Source organism: Phocoena sinus, chromosome 6, assembly GCF_008692025.1.
Source record: "Phocoena sinus isolate mPhoSin1 chromosome 6, mPhoSin1.pri, whole genome shotgun sequence".
NCBI classification, from domain to species: domain Eukaryota; kingdom Metazoa; phylum Chordata; class Mammalia; order Artiodactyla; family Phocoenidae; genus Phocoena; species Phocoena sinus.
The window spans coordinates 34,063,986-34,083,361 of NC_045768.1; the positions used below are offsets into that span (position 1 = coordinate 34,063,986).

Sequence of the window (19,376 nt, forward strand, 5' to 3'; positions counted from 1 at the left end):
TCATAGCTAGAGGAGTAAAAGAGAAGTGTGTGGAGGAGTGGTGGGGAGAGGAAGGAGGGATGAAGAACACATTACTAGAGAAGCCAAGAACAGAGCGACAGAAGTGCTCAGAGGAGCCGTGAGCTACAGTGAAGTCACAGAGAGAGATAAGTGAGAAGGGACCACTGGACTTGGCCATTAGGAATCATTGCTGACTTATGAGAGAACAATATGTGGAAGAGAAAACTAGATTGTGGATGCAAAGGAAAGAAAAAGTTATGTGGGGAAAGGAAGCAGTCGACTTGAGAGTACACTGTTAGTTCCAGAAGTTCAGGAAAGTGAGGACAGAGATGTGATGGGGGCTCAAGGTGGGAGCAGACTTGTTCTTCCCCAGCTAAATGACCACACATCAGTGTTTATTCAGAGATGCTTATTGTCTATTCATTAAGAAATAGAAAGCAATATTGGTGGAGGAGGCCGGAGGAGGGACTTTGGAACAAACTAAAATGAAAGTCAGGTTACAGCCATTCTAAAGTCATAGACCGTGTTATCTGTATGTGTACAGTAGCATCTGTTTCAGCAGAGACAGAACTTATTTATCATGCATCAACAGGCTGTGAGAGAGAGGGAAACCAGAAACTCTCCTTCTCCACTAAGGAAAACAAAGCACGATCAACTCTTTGAAAATAATTTAAAAGGTTTGAAAAAGTATTTTAGCAAGGAAAGAACACTAAGAAAAAAAAGTGTATGATAGCTTCCCTTTCTTGACTTTTCCACCCAAATGCACTCCAGGACAATGCCCAGGTGCATAATTAGAACACTTCTAATAATACTATTAACACTGCCCGAGTTTATGGCATGTCTATCTGCACAGTGCTTTTTATTTTATAGAAAGCTCTCATGATCTCTTTTATCCTCCCAGAATCCCTGGGAGGTATTACTTTTTCTCTGTTTTATAAGGGAAGAAGCTGAGAATCAGAAAGAATTGAGAGATTTTCCCCCAAATTACACAGCCAGGAAATGGTAGAGTCCCAAATCCCTTGCTCTTTTTTTCTACACGTTTTCAAATTCCATTCACACGGTCTTCACAGCATAACACTCCATGTATGGGATGACAAACCAAAGTGTAGCAAAGTGAGCGCCCTCTTTTCTATAATTCTATCAATATGGCCTAAAACTATGCCAGTTTGGGGGCACTTTTATTAGGTCAAGTTTCTCACTGAATAGTATCCAGTGCTCCCTTTTCACCCCCATCATAAAAAGCCCCAGGGCAGAAGTTCTTAGGAATGTTTTTCCCTCCCTCCCACATCTGCCCAGTTCAACCAGGCCTCTGAAATGCATGAACAAGGCCTCAATACTTACTTAAACATGCTCCAGATGGGTCAGGAGGCAGGAAAGCAATTCTCTCCCTCAATATCTAGTTTGGTCTAGTAGGAAGAAGGCCAGACTTGGAGGCTGCAGGCTCAGGTTTCATGCTCAAACTACCAGTCTAGCTCTGTGACCCTAGTAAAATCACTTTACACTCTGAGCACCAGTGCCTTGATCTGAAAAGTGAGGATACTAATAGCTATTTTATAAGTTTGCCACAAAACTTCAGGGAAGCACTTGTGAAAGTGGCCCTGTGATGGGTTTGACATTCTGATATTCTGCTGTAGCTGTCTTGAAATTCTTAATAGTTTTTGAAGGAGGAGCTCTGTATTTTCATTTTGGACAGGGCCCTGCAAATTATATTGCTGGTCCTGCCTGTATGTCCTTGGCCAAGTCACTTAACCTTTCTGGGCTCCAGTCCATAATTAATTAAATTCTTAGGAAAGAAATTGTTAGGAAAATTCTCAATCCTCCTTCTATCTACCTATTAGCAAAATTTGACAGGTTGATCACTCCCTCCTCCTTGAAACATTTTTTCCACTTGATGTCCAGAACACTACACTTTCCTGGTTATTCTCTGCCTCACTGGCTGCTCTTTTGCTGTTTTATCCCTAATCTGTTAGCATGTCCAAAACTAAACTCCTGATCATCTCCTGCAAGCCTGCTCCCCCCAGTCTTCTTTGTCTACTAATGGTATCTCCATCTTTCCAGTTGCTCAGACCAGAACCCTTGTCATACTCTTTGATTCTTTATCACTCACTGCATATCCAGTTTGTAAGCTACTCCAGAGTCTGACCACTTCTTCATCACTCCCATCACAGTCCAAGCCTTAATCATCTGTATTCTGCAGGATCCTTCTAACTGGTCTCCCTGCTTCCACCTCCTCCCCTGTCCCCATGGTCTGTTCTTTATATAGAATAATCCTTGAAAAATATGCCAGGGACTTCCTTGGAGGTCCAGTGGTTAAGACTTCATGCTTCCACTGCAGCAGGAGCAGGTTTGATCCCTGCTTGGGGAACTAAGATCCCACATGCCAAGCAGTGTTGCCAAAAATTAAAAAAAAAAAAAGTCAGATGGCATCAATCCTCTGTTCAAAACCATCCCATGACTATCCATCTCAATCAGAGTAGACATGCCTACAAGGGGCAATAAGCTACCTCTCTGAACCCACCTCCTACCACTCTCTCACCTCAGGCCATTTGCCAGTGCCTCTCTGCCTACAGTGCCCTCCCAGATGGCAGCCTGGTTGGCCCCTCACCTCCTTCAGTCCCGAACAACTGTCACTCTGTTTAAAATAGCAACCACCATCAACTTTCCCCCCTTGTTCCTTATCCTATCATTCCATGCTCACTTTTCTTTCTTCTTTTCAAAAAATTAATTAATTAATTAATTAATTTTTGGCTGCATTGGGTCTTCATTGCTGTGCAGTCTTTCTCTAGTTGTGGTGAGTGGGGGCTGCTCTTTGTTGTGGTGCGTGGGCTTCTCATTGCGGTGGCTTCTCGTTGCAGAGCATGGGCTGTAGGCACGTGGGCTTCAGTAGTTGTGGCAATTGGGCTCAGTAGTTGTGGCTCACGGGCTCTAGAGCACAGGCTCAGTAGTTGTGGTGCACGGGCTTAGTTGCTCCTCAGCATGTGGGATCTTCCCGGACCAGGGCTCAAACCCGTGTTCCCTGTTTTGGCAGGAGGATTCTTAACTACTGTGCCACCAGGGAAATTCTAACAGCTATATCTTCAGCACAGAGGTCAGTGCCAGTGAATGACAGTAGAAAGAGCTCTGGAACAGATGATGGTATTACTAAGTGACAGCAGCATCAGCCCCTCTGAGTGTATAAAGTACTTCCACAGGCTGCACACCCATGAGGCTGGCCCTGCATACAAGAGTGAGGGCGTTTATGGGGACTGCTCTGGGCTAAGCCTCCTACTAGATTATACTGTGGGGATAGAAAGGTGAATCAGGAGTGGTAACCACCCTCAAAGGGTTTGTGGCCTAGAGAGAGGTATTATGTATATATGCAAATAACTTTAGAACAAGGCAGCTTTTGTTAAAAAAATCTGGACTTTAATGCCTAACATCTCACATACTGCTATGGACTCTAGACTTCACTACAGAGGGAAGGGACAATGAACTATGGCTTGTGAATTTACTGACTGGCTATTTTTGTCCCAGACAAGTGTCTGCTGTGGCCTGCTTATCACAACAGAGACACCTTGCCTGACTTCCAATCTAGTTTGCTCCAAACTCCCTCCACCTGCCCCCTCCACCCAATATTGCTCCCTAATTACTGTTAACTTGAGACCCCACCCTCATATAGTCCCTCCACATTCTGCTCCTAGATATCAGAACATGGGGTGGAATCAACCTAGGCAGGCTGCAGCAGGGTGTAAAGGGTCTAAATATTATTTCCCTCCAATAAAGATGTGCATATCTCTATGGGCCTACAGTACACAGAACTCAGGGACTAACATCTGTCCACCTTCGTCCACCTTTGTAGTCTGACAGCCTTGCTCAGTGCATGGCACAGAGGAGGCATGCAGTAAGGTTTGCTGAATCGTTGAACTGGGTCTTAGAAGCCTGAAGGATAATTGTATTTAAGAAGTAACTCTGCATCTTCTGTAAGGCATCCTAAAAGTATTCTAAAAGGTTATCTTATTTCATTATCATAAGAAATAACCTAATCAGTAAGAATTAAAACATATCAAATAAAGTGACTAATTTAAAATGCTAGTTTAAATTATAAAACACTCCTGTTTTATAATTTTCAAAGCTACTTTAGTTTGTATTGGAGTTTTTAAAACCCTGTATCTGAAAATCCAAAAATTATCATGAGATAAATTGCAAGTTGCACTTTCCATTCCCTATAGGACTTCTTGGAATAGGGACTCCCTGGAGTTATCTGAATTTTTAGGTAGAGATTAACTTACAAGAAAGACTGGCGAACCGAGAAACTTAAAGCTAGAGCTTAGGATCTAGTAATTAAATACCACATTAAGTTTTTGGTGGTAAGCGCTTGAGTGCTTATTATATAATTCTCAATATTTTTCAGTGTGTTTGAAAAAGCTGCTTCTCTCATATGTTCACACCACACATACATTTTCATACCCAGGTAAGATCAAGCATAACAAGATGACCCATCTTATAGTCAGTAAGATGTGGTGCCACCAGTAAGTAAGAAAATTTGGGGCAGGTAAATCTTTCCCCTCCTTGGTTCTCAATTTCTCTGTGTATAAAATAGGGGGAGGGACTAGATGGTTTAGGAGGAGATGCTAATGCCTTAAGAGTCTGTGGAAGTGGAGGGCATCTATTCACATTATAAAGGTTTTCTCTTTATAAAGGATTCCCTTCAGGTTTTCTCTGAGTTCTTTAGTGCATTTAAACTGTGACTTGACTTACCAAAATCTTGTCACTATATTTTTATTACTAATAACAGCAACTAACACTTACTAAGCATGTTGAATATGCTAGGCACCATGTATTCAATATGACAGGCACATATGAAATGCATTATTTGATTCAGTCATCCCAATAACCTCATGAGGTACATACCAATATTGTCCCATACTGTAGGTAGGTAAACTGGCTCCAAGACTAAGTGGCCTAAGGTGACTGAATTAGGGAATGTGGCAACACTGGAATTCAAACTCTCTTCACCTCAGTATCTGACTCCAGATACAGTGTTAACCCTGCATCTCACAGACTGTTTGCCTGTAGTAGGAGGTGGTCAGTGTTCCTTTCCTTGGTGAACAATCCTGATTCTCTGTACCTCTTTGCCTTCACAAATCGGGTGACCGATTGAAGATGGGTGATTCCTTCAACTTAATTTCTGTGACATAATGTGCTGATATTTTCATTGAGAAATGATTTTTGGGGCTTCCCTGGTGGCGCAGTGGTTGAGAGTCCGCCTGCCGATGCAGGGGACACGGGTTTGTGTCCCGGTCCGGGAAGATCCCACATGCCGCGGGGCGGCTGGGCCCGTGAGCCATGGCCGCTGGGCCTGCGCGTCTGGAGCCTGTGCTCTGCAGCGGGAGAGGCCGCAGCGGTGAGGGGCCCGCGTACCACAAAAAAAAAAAGAAAAAAGAAAAAAGAAATGCTTTTTGACCTTCCCTGGATGAGTCACAGTGGATTTCACTAGCTATCTTGAGTCAATTGTGAATGATCAGGTGAGCAGAAGAGGGTTCAAATTTGCTTTGAATTCCTAATTTAGTTCTTTATATCTATTATCTAACAGCAAGACTTTCCATTACTTTGCATCAGGTTAAGATGAAAAAATGCCACATGCAGGAAAACAATATAAGATTAATTTCATATCTTCATAATTTTCACATTCATAATATTCACTTTCACAAGAACTGTGTGAGGTGGGCAAGTCAGGAATTATTCACCCACTTTGCAAATGAGGAAGGATAGTCACGAAAAGGGGAAGTGATTTGTTCAAGGACATCGAGCTGGTTAGGTGCTAGACTTGGTGTTCTTCCTATACTATGCCACCTCTGTATGTAAAAAGTAACATCGGACTCAGATACTTCTTAGCAGACCCAAATGACTGCCATACTGGAGGCTGTGACATACCAGCCTGTGGCTGCGGGGCTGCCTGTATAACTAGCCACTATGGTGGAGGAGGACATAGCACCAGCTGTGCCCCCTGCTCACACCTGTGCAGTATGATAAAGAAAGTAGAAGTAGCCAGCAGCTGTGGTCCAACTAGATAAAACTTTTAGGCAGGAAGTCAAGTGAACTCGGGTATGTGTGTGTTTTTAACTGTTAGTTACTTTTGACATTTTAAAAAAGGGTTCTTGTGGAAGTCAGACCAAACAGCAGGAAGGTATTGCAGCAAGATGGATTTGGGAAAGGACCAGTCTCACTTGATGCTCCATCAGATACCTGATCCTCATCAAGAAGAGAACCATGTTCCAGGTAATGAAAGAGACCTTAAGAGGTAGTGGCTGTTGGGACGGATTGGACTATGATTATTTTCCTCTTTTTATGGGTCTGGCAAAAAAAGGGGCGTAATTGGATACGTTCATATATTAGAATGGAAGAATTGGGGCTATATAACTTTCTGAGGTGCCTTCTAGCGCTAAGATTCTAATAAGCCAGAGGAACACAAGGAAATAATAAATAAATTATTAATAATATATATAAATTAAAGATAACAAAAATACCCAATACCAGATAGTTGTGGTAAAACAAATACAACCATATACTTCTTTGGTAACGTAAATATAGTGAAACTTTTGGAAAGGGATCTGGCAATAAGTAGCAAGAACTATAATAGTGTTTATTCTTTTGACTCACTAATCTTAGTCTTTGGATCTATCCTAAAGCAGCATTTCTGCTGCTTTTGCAGACCCTAGGCCTTGAGGCAGTGATTTAAAACTTTTAAATGCCCTGGATCCCTTTGGCATTCTGATGAACCTCTAGACCCCTTCTTAGACTAAGAAGTCTAAATACATAAAATTAAATACATAGGATTATGAAGGAAGCAATTATATTAAGATAAGTTATCAAAATAAAAAACTATGATATAATAATATATGTGCTTATTTACAGATGCGTTAAATAACAAGGTCCAGTGGTAGATCTAATTACCACCGTATCAAATCAAATATATCATCTCAAATAAATGATATTTTAAGGTATCTGCAATAACTGTCATGTTATATGAAGAAAATCTGTAATTTCTTTTTGTGACAAAATCACACACTGCTAAAACTACTGTGGTTACCTACATTCATAATCGAAGGAAATGGTCATTTAAATTAAAGACGGTAAAAATAAAAGTATAATTTTCCCCCATCCAAGTTCACCATTAAGGACTTCTGTCCTAAAAACAAAAGGTGCCATGGTCCAAGGGGCATTTTCTCTTTTGGGGGTCCCGGTGCAAATTTGAAATCATTCTATAGTCTCTAAGAAGTTCTACATCAAAGACCCAACGTTAACTTTTCACAAACTTGGATGGCAACAGAACCTTTCTTGATAATAACTTTAATATTCCAAAGAACTTGGAGAAACGTCATCCAAAGGAAAAATATACAAAAGAAAAAAAGCTGTTGTGTACATGAAATATTTATTATAATTTGATCTACAATGGCAAAAAAAAAATAACTGGCAACAACCTAAATGTTCGATATGAGTGGAATGAGTGGATAAATGAGAATACATCAACTCGATTAAGTATCATGCAGCTGCTAAAGTTATAATTATGAGGACGAGATGATGGAATATATTTTTGATGTATCAGGTTAATAAATGATAAAAATGTGGTACGCCATCATTACAACTTTGTTTAATATAGGGACTAGATGAATATGAGGAATAAAATGAAAACAGGTTATAGGATGGCAGAACATGGCTGATTTTTTTCTTTTATGTTTGTACAATATGTACACTATTTTGAAAAAATTAATAGGTTGGTAACACACTTATGTACAAATACTGACCTTTTCATTTAAAAAATGTCGACTGAATGTTTGCTCCCAGGCATTCTTCAGAGGTACAAGAATAAATAAGATATAGTTCTTGTCCTCAAAAGGCTAGGAGAAAAACTTACACACCCAGTAAAGGGATTCTACCATTTTTCTATAGGACTCTTTTCCTGTTAATGCCACAACTCATCACTATCTCCCATAACTTTCATTTTGATCCTACAGAAGTCATTGGAACTTGGAGTTTAAGAAACAGAGAGCAACTTAGAAAAAGAAAAGCTGAAGCACAAGAAAAGCAAACTTCACAATGGCAATTTGGGTATGGTATTGCTGCAAGGGGAAAGGAACTGATGTTTATCTAGCATATGCTACTTGTCAAGTGGTGCTGAGCACTTTTACACACTATATTTCATCTTTCCAAAAATCCTATAAATTGGGAGCTGTTATCCTCATTTTACAAAAAAAGAAACCAAGTCTCTGAAGGTTAAATCTCTTGCCTAAAGTCTCCCATCTAGTAAAGTGATGGGAACAGAATCTTATTTATGGTCTCTTTTAATTACAGTACCAGGTGATCAAATTATGTATATTGTAGAGAGGACTGGTGTTCAACCACCCTAGTAATATAACCATAGAAGTATCTGTTGGGAGCGGGAAACACCATTGAGAAGACCCCCAAGCTTGTTCTCCAAGCTTTCTATTAGTGAAATTCTTCTTGAATGCGTGTAGTTAACTCTCCATGGAGTAAACCAAAGCACTGTCTGTAAATGAGTGATAGAAGAGTTTGAGAGTTCCTAAGTGTCCAAAGTCAGCTGTATGTAATCTCAGGAAGGGAGTACATGAACATGACTATAAGTTAGGCAGCATCTAACTGCACCATTTAGAATATAACTGTGAAAACAGAGGTATTGCCTGCTTGGAAATAGAAAAGGGGAGCCCAAGGAGCCAAAGTACAGCATCCATCTGAGCCAGGGTTTCTCAACGCTGGTGTTATTAGTGCTGTGGATAGGCGACTTCTTTGTGTGGGAGGCTGTCCTGTGTATTGAAGATGTTTCACAGCACCACTGGCCTCTGGAAACCCACAGGACTCTCCCCTCCCCATCGTGACAACCAAAAATGTCTCCAGACCTTGTTAAATGTCTCCTGGGGTCAGGGGAGAGGAGGTAAAATGCTCCCAGTTGAGAACCACTGATCTAAGCACTCTTCTTCTTTAAAAATTTTTTGATTAAGATTTAGATGTGCATTTCTTCTTTACTGTAAAAATGTTTCCTTCAATGGCAAAAATAACATAGGTATACATTTTTCACAGGGCTGGGCTCTGCTTTGTGAAAAAAACCCAAAGAAACATAGGTAAACATTTTTCTAGGCATCATTTTTTTAAAAAACATAGAGTGCAGATGTTTTAAGTACCTATTCCCACTGTGGACTGAGTATCGTCTGTTCTGCAACAACACATGTTTCTACAACACCATTTAGCTCACATATGATTGGTAAATATGAGAATGATGTCAGTATAATGTGGAAGTTGTGTTAGTTCATAATTTTTCCTACTCAAAAGAAGCCAGAATAGTGGGAATAGAGTTAAAACCTTCACAGGAAAGGAAAAAGCCTTCAGCTTGGCTGATGTATAGACAGGGTCCTTTTCAGCCTTCATCCGGGGCTTCTTCCCCAGAGAAGGACATTGGTAGCCTTGCAAAGATCTCCACATATAGCAGGTTGCACTTCCTCCTGTGCTCAACTTAGCGGCAGCCCTGCTGGCTCAGAGCACCCTTATTTGCATGATCTCAGCACTGAAAGCCTGCATTTACACTGTTGCTTTTGTGCATTTTTACCATCCCCGAGGCAGCCTCCAGCCATAGTCAGCTGCCTGTCTGGACTATCCAAGTTATCTCTCCCTTGTCCCAATTACTGTTTATGCTAGTGTTAAAAAGTTGCATAGGATTTGAGTCATTTGCCCCAACTTATTTTTTTCCTCATAAGCACTGTCACTTTTAGTGCATGATTTTGCAGAAAGTGAGGTTTTTCAGGAATGCATACATGTTATAGCAGAAACTTCTGTACTCAAGTCCTCTGACAGGTGACTCTGTTGAAGAACACACAATTAGTTCCCCTAATTCCTTACTCACCAAGCAACCTTCTGATCATTCCTTGCCTTCCCAAGCCTTTGCATTTCTCACTGTTCATTTAAAAATTGGTCTTTAGGTTTACATATCAATCTCTTTGAGCTGGTTGATGAGCTCTGACCCTAGAAATGGAGCTGGTTTCAGTATGCTCATAGAATTGGGCTTCTGTGCTCATTGGTTTGGGGGGCGGGCAAGGCTGAAGAAGTCACTGGAGTAGGTGGAACCTTGGTGAGCCTCTTGGCAGCTGGCCGGCCTTGCTGTTGTGGCACATATCTATACTACTGAGGGCTGTCCTCACTACAACATGCTACACAGTGAAACCTTAGTTCCAGAGAGAAGCGGTAGGGTGTAATAGTTAAGAGCCTGGCTGCTAAAGCCAGATGGCTAAATGACTAGATTTGAAGAGTGGCTCCCTTACTTCTTAGCCATTTCACCTTGGACAAGTTATTCAACCTCTCTGTGCTTTAGTTTTTTCATCTGCAAAATGGAGATAATAATAGTATCTACCACATAAGTTGATGTGAAGACTATATGAGATAACAGAATAAGTAAATTACTTAAAACAGTGCCTGGCACATAAGGAAACACCATATATATATATATATATATATATATATATATATATATATATGTATATTTCTGATATTTATATAAGAGTACTAGTTTCTATCTGGATGATTCATTCATATAAGTTATTACATGCAATTCTTAGGACAACCACATGAGGTTGGGCAGATACTATTTACTCCATTTTACTTGTGAAGAAATCAAGGCATAGAGAGTTTAAGTGACTTGCCCATGATCACATAGCTGGTAAGTGACAGAGTACAGATTAAATTTTAGGCCACACAGATATATTTGTATCTTTTGAGAAACTACCAGGAAGAACATGGAACATTACTCACATTTCCCTCATATATATATTTCCTCTACATAACAAATTATTTAGGATTTAATTTCTAGGATAATAATGTTGCCTGAAGAATTCACATACATCATCTTTTTAAAGTCTGACAATAAGGACTTTATAATTTATCTTGTTACCTTGGTTACGTGGAATTAAACTTCCAAATGCTGAGGTACCATATCATTTTTACCTTCTATATTATTATTATTTTTTTTTTTTGCGGTACGCGGGCCTCTCACTGTCGTGGCCTCTCCCGTTGCGGAGCACAGGCTCCGGATGCGCAGGCTCAGCGGCCATGGCTCACGGGCCCAGCCGCTCCGCGGCATGTGGGATCTTCCCGGACCGGGGCATGAACCCGCGTCCCCTGCATCGGCAGGCGGACTCTCAACCACTGCGCCACCAGGGAAGCCCTATATTATTTTTAATAATTATTTTAAACTGTACTATTACAAGATGTACCTTTTTAATATTGACTTCAAACTGGTTTTGATGAGACAACCTTTAAAAATATTTAATTATGGAAATTTTCAAACACGCAAAGGTAGAATAGGGTATACATTTTTTAAGTGTACAAGGAACTGCAAGCACTGCATAGGTGTAAAAAACACCGGTTTTATCTCCAAAGACTGTCTTGTTTACTAAAAGAAATAGGGTTTCTCCAGAAATAACTACAGGATGAGGCAGCCTATGTTCTTTACCTTAAGCATAATCCTCATAATAAATTCTATAGGAGTGGTAAGCAGGGAGAGCATTTCAGCCCTGTGGTCTGTTGGAGAAGGCTCCATAGGGCAGGTAGCATGAAACAGAATTTCAATAGGTTTAGAAAAATGATGAAATGCTTTTTTATACTATCTTTTTCTTCCCCCAAGTCCATCTATATTAGCTGTCTGTATTTGGCTATATTTGCAGTACCTAACAATTTGTCATTGGTTGCAATACCCACGCATATCCTTTCATCTTCTAGATCTTTAGCTATTGGTTCAGAGTAGGTATAATATGACCACTCATGCCTTTCCACCAAGCTGCTTTACCTCAAGGAAGTGTTTTTGCAGCTTTGGAGCTTTGGACCCAGCTTTGGCTACTTAGCCTGCTTTACACAAGACACTGTATTAGATAAGCAAGCCACATACATCATTCACCTGCAGGCTGCGCAGATGAGGAGCAGGCCTGCACTGCAGATCTAGGAACACAATCATATCAGTTTACCCAGGGTATAGAGAAATGAACTCACATAGACTAGACCCAGAGAGACTAGCATATAAACAAGAATGCCAGTCTATTAATGTATAACATCAACAATACATTTTCCATAACCAAACTTTTAAGTATATGCTCTCAAACGCGTGCACACACACACACACACACACACACACACACATGCTACACTCACCAAGAAGATTCCTGTTGAGCAAGGCATCAAAGACAAAAAGTCCTGAGGGTCATTTCCTCTCCCGACAATTGAGAGCATCTAGAACTGCTTCTTCATTTTACAAACAAGGAGACTGAGGCCCAGAGAGAGATTAAGTGACTTGTTCAAGGTCATGCAACAAGGCAGTGGGAGTCCTGGGACTGTCATTACCAAATGTTTATTTGAATCCTGGAGCCCTGTTGCTGACACTAATTCTGATTTCTCTATAGAGAGAAAAAACATAAGCGGCAGAGAACAGGAAAAAGAAGTGAAAGAGGCAGAAAGAGACAACAAAATACAGAAACGAAGGTGGAGCCTCTGTCACAATTAGAAAAGGAAATGATGGAGAAAGCACCAGCACCTACAGAGAAAGAAACTGAACCACCCAGGAGTGTGACCGAAGCTCTCCTTCCGGTAGCCTCCATGCAAAGAGTTGTGCCCAAGAAACATTTTTCTGAAATAGGTCAAGAAAGCATTATCCATCAGGAAAATTCTTCTGAACACCAAGAAACAGCAGTACAAAACCACTCTTCTGAAATACCCCAAGATATGGCTGAATCTGGAGACCTTTCCCCTAAAATGTACCAAGAAATAGCTGTATTTCAAGACCATCCTTCCCAAATGCGCCATGATATGGCTCAGCCTGAAGACCTCTCTCTTAAAATGTGCCAAGAAACCGCTGCAGCCAAAGCCCTTTCTTCTAAAACATCTGAAGATGTAGCTGACCTGGAAGGATGCCCTCTTGAAGCATACCCCAAACCAGATGTGCCTAAAGGCTACGCTCTTGAAACCTACCGAAAAAGAGCTGAACCTGAGGAACACAATTCTGAACTAGGTCAAGGAATAGCTGAGACTGAAAATTTTGTTCCTAAAGCACAAGAAATAGCTGTGCCTAAAGAGCTTTCTATAAAAACATACCAAGAAACACTTGAACCTGAACACTTTTCTCATAAAACATATAAAGAAATGGCTGTGTCTAAAGCCCCCTCTCATAAAACAATCCAAGAAACACCTGCTCCTGAAAAATATTCACCTGCAATATACCAAGAAACACCTGGGTCCGAAGAATATTCACCTGAAATATATCAAGAAACAGCTGGGCCTGAAGGCTATGCACCTGAAATATACCAAGAAATACCTGGGCCTGAAGACCTCTCTACCAAGACATATAAAGATAAGGATGTGCCTGAAGAATGCTTTCCAGAACTGTACCAAGAAAGAGGTGGGCCCCAAGACCAGGATCCCCAAGCACACCAGGAAGATGCTAAAGGTGTTTATATTTCTCCTTGAGGTAGGTTTTTTTTTTTTTTTTTTATTGGGGTCAAGCTAGTGACATGCCCCTTATTTGTGTTCCGTGTTCATAATCAGAGTACCAGATAGGTTTATCTCCCTTGGAGCAGTGATTTATTGCCTTCTTTGACAATCCTGGGTTATCCCAGTTATCTCAGTGGGTATCATCAATGTCTTTGGCTAGTTTCAAGTGAAAAATGTTTTTCATTCAACCAATATCTGTTGGTATATTGCCATATAATTAAAAGAAAATCATTGAAACTATAAGTGTGTATAGTGGGTACTTGTACATACTATCCATTTTGGGACGCTTTAGCCAGTGAAGAAAAATAAACCCCATATAGAGTGAATTATGTGCAAAATATTTTAAAGGACAATTACATTTAGATTAACAAGAAAACTTGGTGAATAAAGTTTTTTCTAGAAAATTAAAATTTCCTGGCAAACTAAAGGTAAGTAAATTCATGGTACAAGCTACTGAGGGAGATACAAAGACATAAAATATGATCCTGGTAATAGGGAACTCGTTCTTGTAGGACTTACCAGGCTTACCCCAAACCCTTTCTATTTAAATATTTGTTCCTGAAAAGCTTTCTACTCTGCATAGCATTTAAGAAATAATGTGACCTTTCTTCAGTTTGACTTGTCTCGGGGACATAACTGAGAGCCTTGATTCTCTTCGTGCGCTATTGTACACAGTATAAGAAATGGGCTGTCTAGCGGACCATAGCTATCCCCAGGGAATTGTGTTCTAAAGAAATCCTTTTGGTAGCTTATTTTCTCTTTCTCCTAAAATATGAGTGCAGCAAAAACCTGGGGTTATTGTATTCCAAGTAATACAGGTTTTGAGGAAATATCTTTTAAAATATTACAGTAAAAGCAGACATATGAAGCACTACTTGTACTGACAGGAGTCCCCTGATGGAGAAGCAGCTCTAATCAACACAGTGCCCGATTCTAAGAGTTTCATTTTAAACCCAGCAAGGTTAAGATGGGCAATTAATTAGTGCTTATTTTGTTTTGGGCTTTGTCTTACCAAACAAGTGGAAATATCTACCTTTTTGCTGATTATAAAATTGTCATAATAATAAGTTATAATGTTTATTATAATAAATTAAAGCAATATATAAGTGACTGTAGAGTAAAAGTCCCCTATAATACCATCTCCTATCTCTGATCCCCAAGGTCAAGTTTTTGTTTTGCTTTAACAAATGAGATGGTATCAATACAATACATTCCATTTTATAACCTGTTTTTTTTCACATACAATATATATTGTGGCCATCTTAATGACATCTTTTGTAACAATTGTACAGTATTATACGTACAATAATTTATTCAACCAATCCCTATAATGATGAACACTTAGATTACTGCCAAGTTTTACTATTACAGCAATGTTCAATGAACATCATTGGAAGTAACATTTATTTAAATAACATTTATTTGGCACTTTCTATCTGCCAGACACTGTATTAAACATTTCATGTGAATCACCTTATTCAGTGTTAAAAACCCTAGTGGATGAATAATATTATCCTTATTTTATAGATAAGGAAACTAAGGCACTGGAAGCTTAAGTTGGTCTGATTTCTTCCTTTGGACAAATCCCTAGAAGTTGAATTGCTGGGCCAAAGGGTACCAGCATTTAAAGTCTGGATACATTCTGTCAGACTAGCCTCCAAAAATGTTGTAGCAATACACAGAAACCAAGAATTTATGTAAGTGCCTGTTGCCCATGCCCTTGGCAACACTGCACATGATTGTTTTAATAATCTACGCCTATTATGTTAGGTTAAAAAAAAACCTAATTGTTTTAATTCCCACTTTTTTATGACTAATGCTGCTAGGCATATTTTTATGATTATTATGAATTCAGTTTTTTTCTTTTGAGAATTGCCTGTTTGAATCCTTGTTCCATTTTATATTTGGGATATCTACCTTTTTGATTGATTAAAAAAATCTCTTTAAATAATAGTTATTAAATCTTTACCTACATATAAGTTGTAAATATTTTTCTAGTTGTTGTTTGTGGTTTAACTTTGTTTATAGTAGTTTGGCATTCTATATGACAAAATTTTAATGTTAGTTTTTAGTTATTCAAACCTGTCACGATTTTAATTCTTAATGATTCAAACCTGTCAGTCTTTTCCCTTATGGCTTCTGGTCTGTGGTCTGCTTAGAAAGGCCTTTATAATCTTAAGATTAAAGGAATATTCTATTGTTTCTACAACATTTACTGTATCTTAATATTTAAATCTTTAATTCATCTGAGATTTGTTTTTGTGCAAAGTGTTAGGTAGAGTTTTTTTTTCTCCAAGTGGATAGCCAATCATCCCAATACCATTTGTTAAATGTATTTTCGTATTTTATTTTATTTTACAGAAATGAAGGAAAAACCCAAAGCAGAGGAACCAGAGATACCAGCAATTCCAAACGTTCCTCAAGAGATTCACCCAGAAAATGAAATTTATAGTTGTTTTGTTTTAACAATGTGCAACCATCATAGTTGTCCAACAAAATTCACATTTTAGTACATTATATGTGATTTTTCTCAAAATATGGTAGAAATCTCTACAATATTCATTAATATTTTAACAGTGGTTTTTCGCCCATATATAGACCATATCTGAAAGAGAGAACTAATGTGATTTTTCAGGCTCTACCACATAGACAACATCCTGCTAGTGTGTGTGTGTCTGTGTGCACGCCCACGCGTGTGCATGCTTGTGTATATTAGGGAGAGGATAGTGGTGGGAACAGACTTAACAATTTTCCTGCCCTTAAGAATTAGTCAAATAAATGTTTGTTTTCAGGGGAGAATTACTGAGCCCTTCCTTTTCCCATTTTTAAGTCTGAACAATTAAAATTTGAGGAAGTATATAGTTTTCTTATAAACTTTGTTCAATTACTAATGTAACAATAGCATCAAAATCTTTTTTTTTTTTGTGGTACACGGGCCTCTCACTGCTGTGGCCTCTCCTGTTGCGGAGCACAGGCTCCGGACGCGCAGGCCCAACGGCCATGGCTCATGGGCTCAGCCGCTCCGCGGCATGTGGGATCCTCCCAGACTGGGGCACGAACCTGTGTCCCCTGCATTGGCACCACCAGGGAAGCCCAGCATCAAAATCTTATTCAGGCTTCAGGTGGCTTTTAACAATTTAACAATTTTAACAATTCTTATTCTGGGACTCCTTCAAAGATATTTTGGAGTGATGAATGTAGTTGTGTATTTGAATTTTGATTTTCTATTTTTACTTTTTATACACTGTAATTGTGCAAAATGTATATTAAATCATTATCACGTGTTTGTGTGGACAGCATCATGGTAAGCACTGTGAGGGTTAGAAGACCCATAACACATAGTCCTTGCCCACTAGGAGTTTAATCTAGACTCGTGGGGGAATAAAACAGAAAACAAATAATTACAAAAGAAAATAGTAATGCTAGTGCCATTTGAATTAGAAGATACAACAGAGGGAATGCTCACTTTTTTGCTGGAGTGACCCGAAAAAGTTACACATGAGTGGAGCCTTGAAAGATGGAGAGGATTTGTAATATAGGTGAGGATAGCAGCATTATTGTATGTGACAGAGAGAAGGGTGAACTAAAGACATGTTCAAGAGAACTGCATGCAATCTACAGTTAATGCAGGGTCCATGTGGAATAGCAGGCTAGCAGGCTGAAAATTATTCTATTATTGGAGTGTATGGAATTTTGCTTGCCTAACTAAGAAGTATATTATTTACTTAGGTAATGGGGAACTAAGTAAGACTTTTGAACAAAGAGATGGCAGTTTTAGTATTTCAGGAATATTTATCTGGTGATAATGGTCAGGGTTAACTGAAAATGATGAGAGACTGGGGGCAGGAGTAGAAACTATTCTGGGCAGGAAGATGTCTGAAAATCTTCCTTGGTAAGATGTCACGGAAAAGCCCGAACGAACTTTTTGGCCAGCCCAATATTTTTGAGGGGAAGAGGTTTGTTTTCAGTTTTCCTTCTGTTATTACAGAGGACTCAAAATAAAGGAGATTTCTGCAAATGGTTCCGCAAGGGCACAAGTATGCAAGCTCTCCATATAGGCACTGTGCCAGGTACTAGGCTAGAGTGAAGAACACGACAGGATCCCAGTCTCTCAAGCATTCATGGTGTAGAACAGTGGTTCTTAACCCTCACCATATATTAGAACCACTGGGGAAAATTTCAAAATCACAGTTGCCCAGGCACCTCCCCAGGGATTCTGATTCACCTATCTAGGGTGACATCAAGACATATTTATTTTTTACATTGTTTTTTGCTCTAAATAATTTTTGAGGAATAATTTTAGAATTATATAAAAGTTGTAAATATAGTACAGAAGTTCCTATATAGCTCTCACCCAGTTTACCCTAATGTTAAGATCTCATATAACCACGGTCCATTTATCAAAACTTAAGAAACTAAGATTGTTACATTATCATTAACTAAACTACAGATATTATTGGGATTTCATTAGTTTTTCTGCTAATGTCTTTTTTCTGCTTCTGGATCCAATCTAGGCTACAACATTGCATTTAGAGCAGTGGTCCCCAACCTTTTTGGCACCAGGGATGGGTTTCATGGAAGACAATTTTTCCACGGAGGGTGGGGGATGGTTCAGGAGGTAATGGGAGCAATGGTGAGTGATGGGGAGCTACAGATGAAGTTTCGCTGGCTCGCCTGCCCACTGCTCACCTCCTGCTGTGCGGCCTGGTTCCCAACAGGCTGAGGACCAGTACCGGTCCATGGCCTGGGGGTTGGGGACCCCTGATTTAGAGTATTTTAATGGCTCTCCAGATGATTCTAATGTGCAGCTAGGGTCAAGGACCACTGGTATGGTGGGAGGTTACAATGCTATTTCCCTCCTATTTGCCACACCCTCTCCCCCAATAAAATTTCCCCCCTCAGCATATATTAATTGAACAATGATTACTCATATCCCATTGTATTACTCAAGTAACAGTAAATATTGAGGACAGCACACCATATGATAGTCCCTTACATCTGGATGGCACTTCAGAACTTGTACTTTCAAATACACTTTTTAAAATTTGATCTGCACAAGAATCTTTGAAATAGGCTGGGCAGTGATTATCATTCCCATTTTACAGATGAGGGAATAACTGCAGAGAGGATGGGTACTCACCCAAAGTCTCATCTAACTTCCTCAGTGTTCTTTGTGATGGTTTTCAATCTTTGGAAATCTTGTCTCAATTTTACCTGCCAGGGTGGGTCAAGATTAGAGAAAAAAAGAGTAAACTGAAACCTCAAGTTCTAAAAGTGTTTCATTAAGATGAATCTTACGAGATTTGCATATGTACAATGTACAGGGGCACAAAGGTGAAAGAGATAAGGAAGTAGATGATATGAAGAAATATAGTACATTAGAGGAAGAGGGGTCTTCTCTTTCTACCTTTTAGGACCCTTTCTGCTTGCCTTCTTATCCCACTCCCTATATAGACATACAAACTCTGCTTTCTCACTATTCTCATTCAAACACCAGTGTGTGTCTAAAAATGTTCCAGATTTCTTCTTGGCTTAGAGCCTTGATGTCATAGAATTAAAAATTTGCAAGAATCCATCTAGCCATATTTTGTGCTACCCTCCACTCGTGGGTAGAATGGTTGTTCTTTAAAATACATGAATCTTATGATATTAAATCTAATATGATGTGTGAGAAGATCCAAAGCTTTAATTGATATTCAAAGGGGTGCTTCACTCAAATGAAAGATTAAGAATCATTACACTGAGAAGTGTTTCTCAAAGTGTAGACAGATGACCACCTGCCTTGAATCATTCGGTTTTTTTTTAAGGCAGATTCCTAGGTCCTAGCTCCAGAGAAAGGGTTGTCTCATAAACTAAAA

The 19,376-nt window shown here is 39.5% G+C and overlaps 1 protein-coding gene across 3 annotated transcripts in view; it reads left to right on the top strand.

Moving 5' to 3' along the window:
- Positions 1-18,413, top strand: part of HEMGN (hemogen) — a 41,319-nt gene extending 22,906 nt beyond the window's left edge. For all 3 annotated transcript variants that reach the window (XM_032636341.1, XM_032636340.1, XM_032636342.1), the window contains 4 exons: positions 6,133-6,258; positions 7,995-8,088; positions 12,435-13,495; positions 15,880-18,413. In XM_032636341.1, coding sequence (XP_032492232.1) covers positions 6,180-6,258; positions 7,995-8,088; positions 12,435-13,494 — 1,233 coding nt within the window. In that variant the 5' untranslated portion in view covers positions 6,133-6,179 and the 3' untranslated portion in view covers position 13,495; positions 15,880-18,413. The remainder of the gene's footprint in view (positions 1-6,132; positions 6,259-7,994; positions 8,089-12,434; positions 13,496-15,879) is intronic.
- The last annotated feature ends 963 nt before the right edge of the window (positions 18,414-19,376 follow it).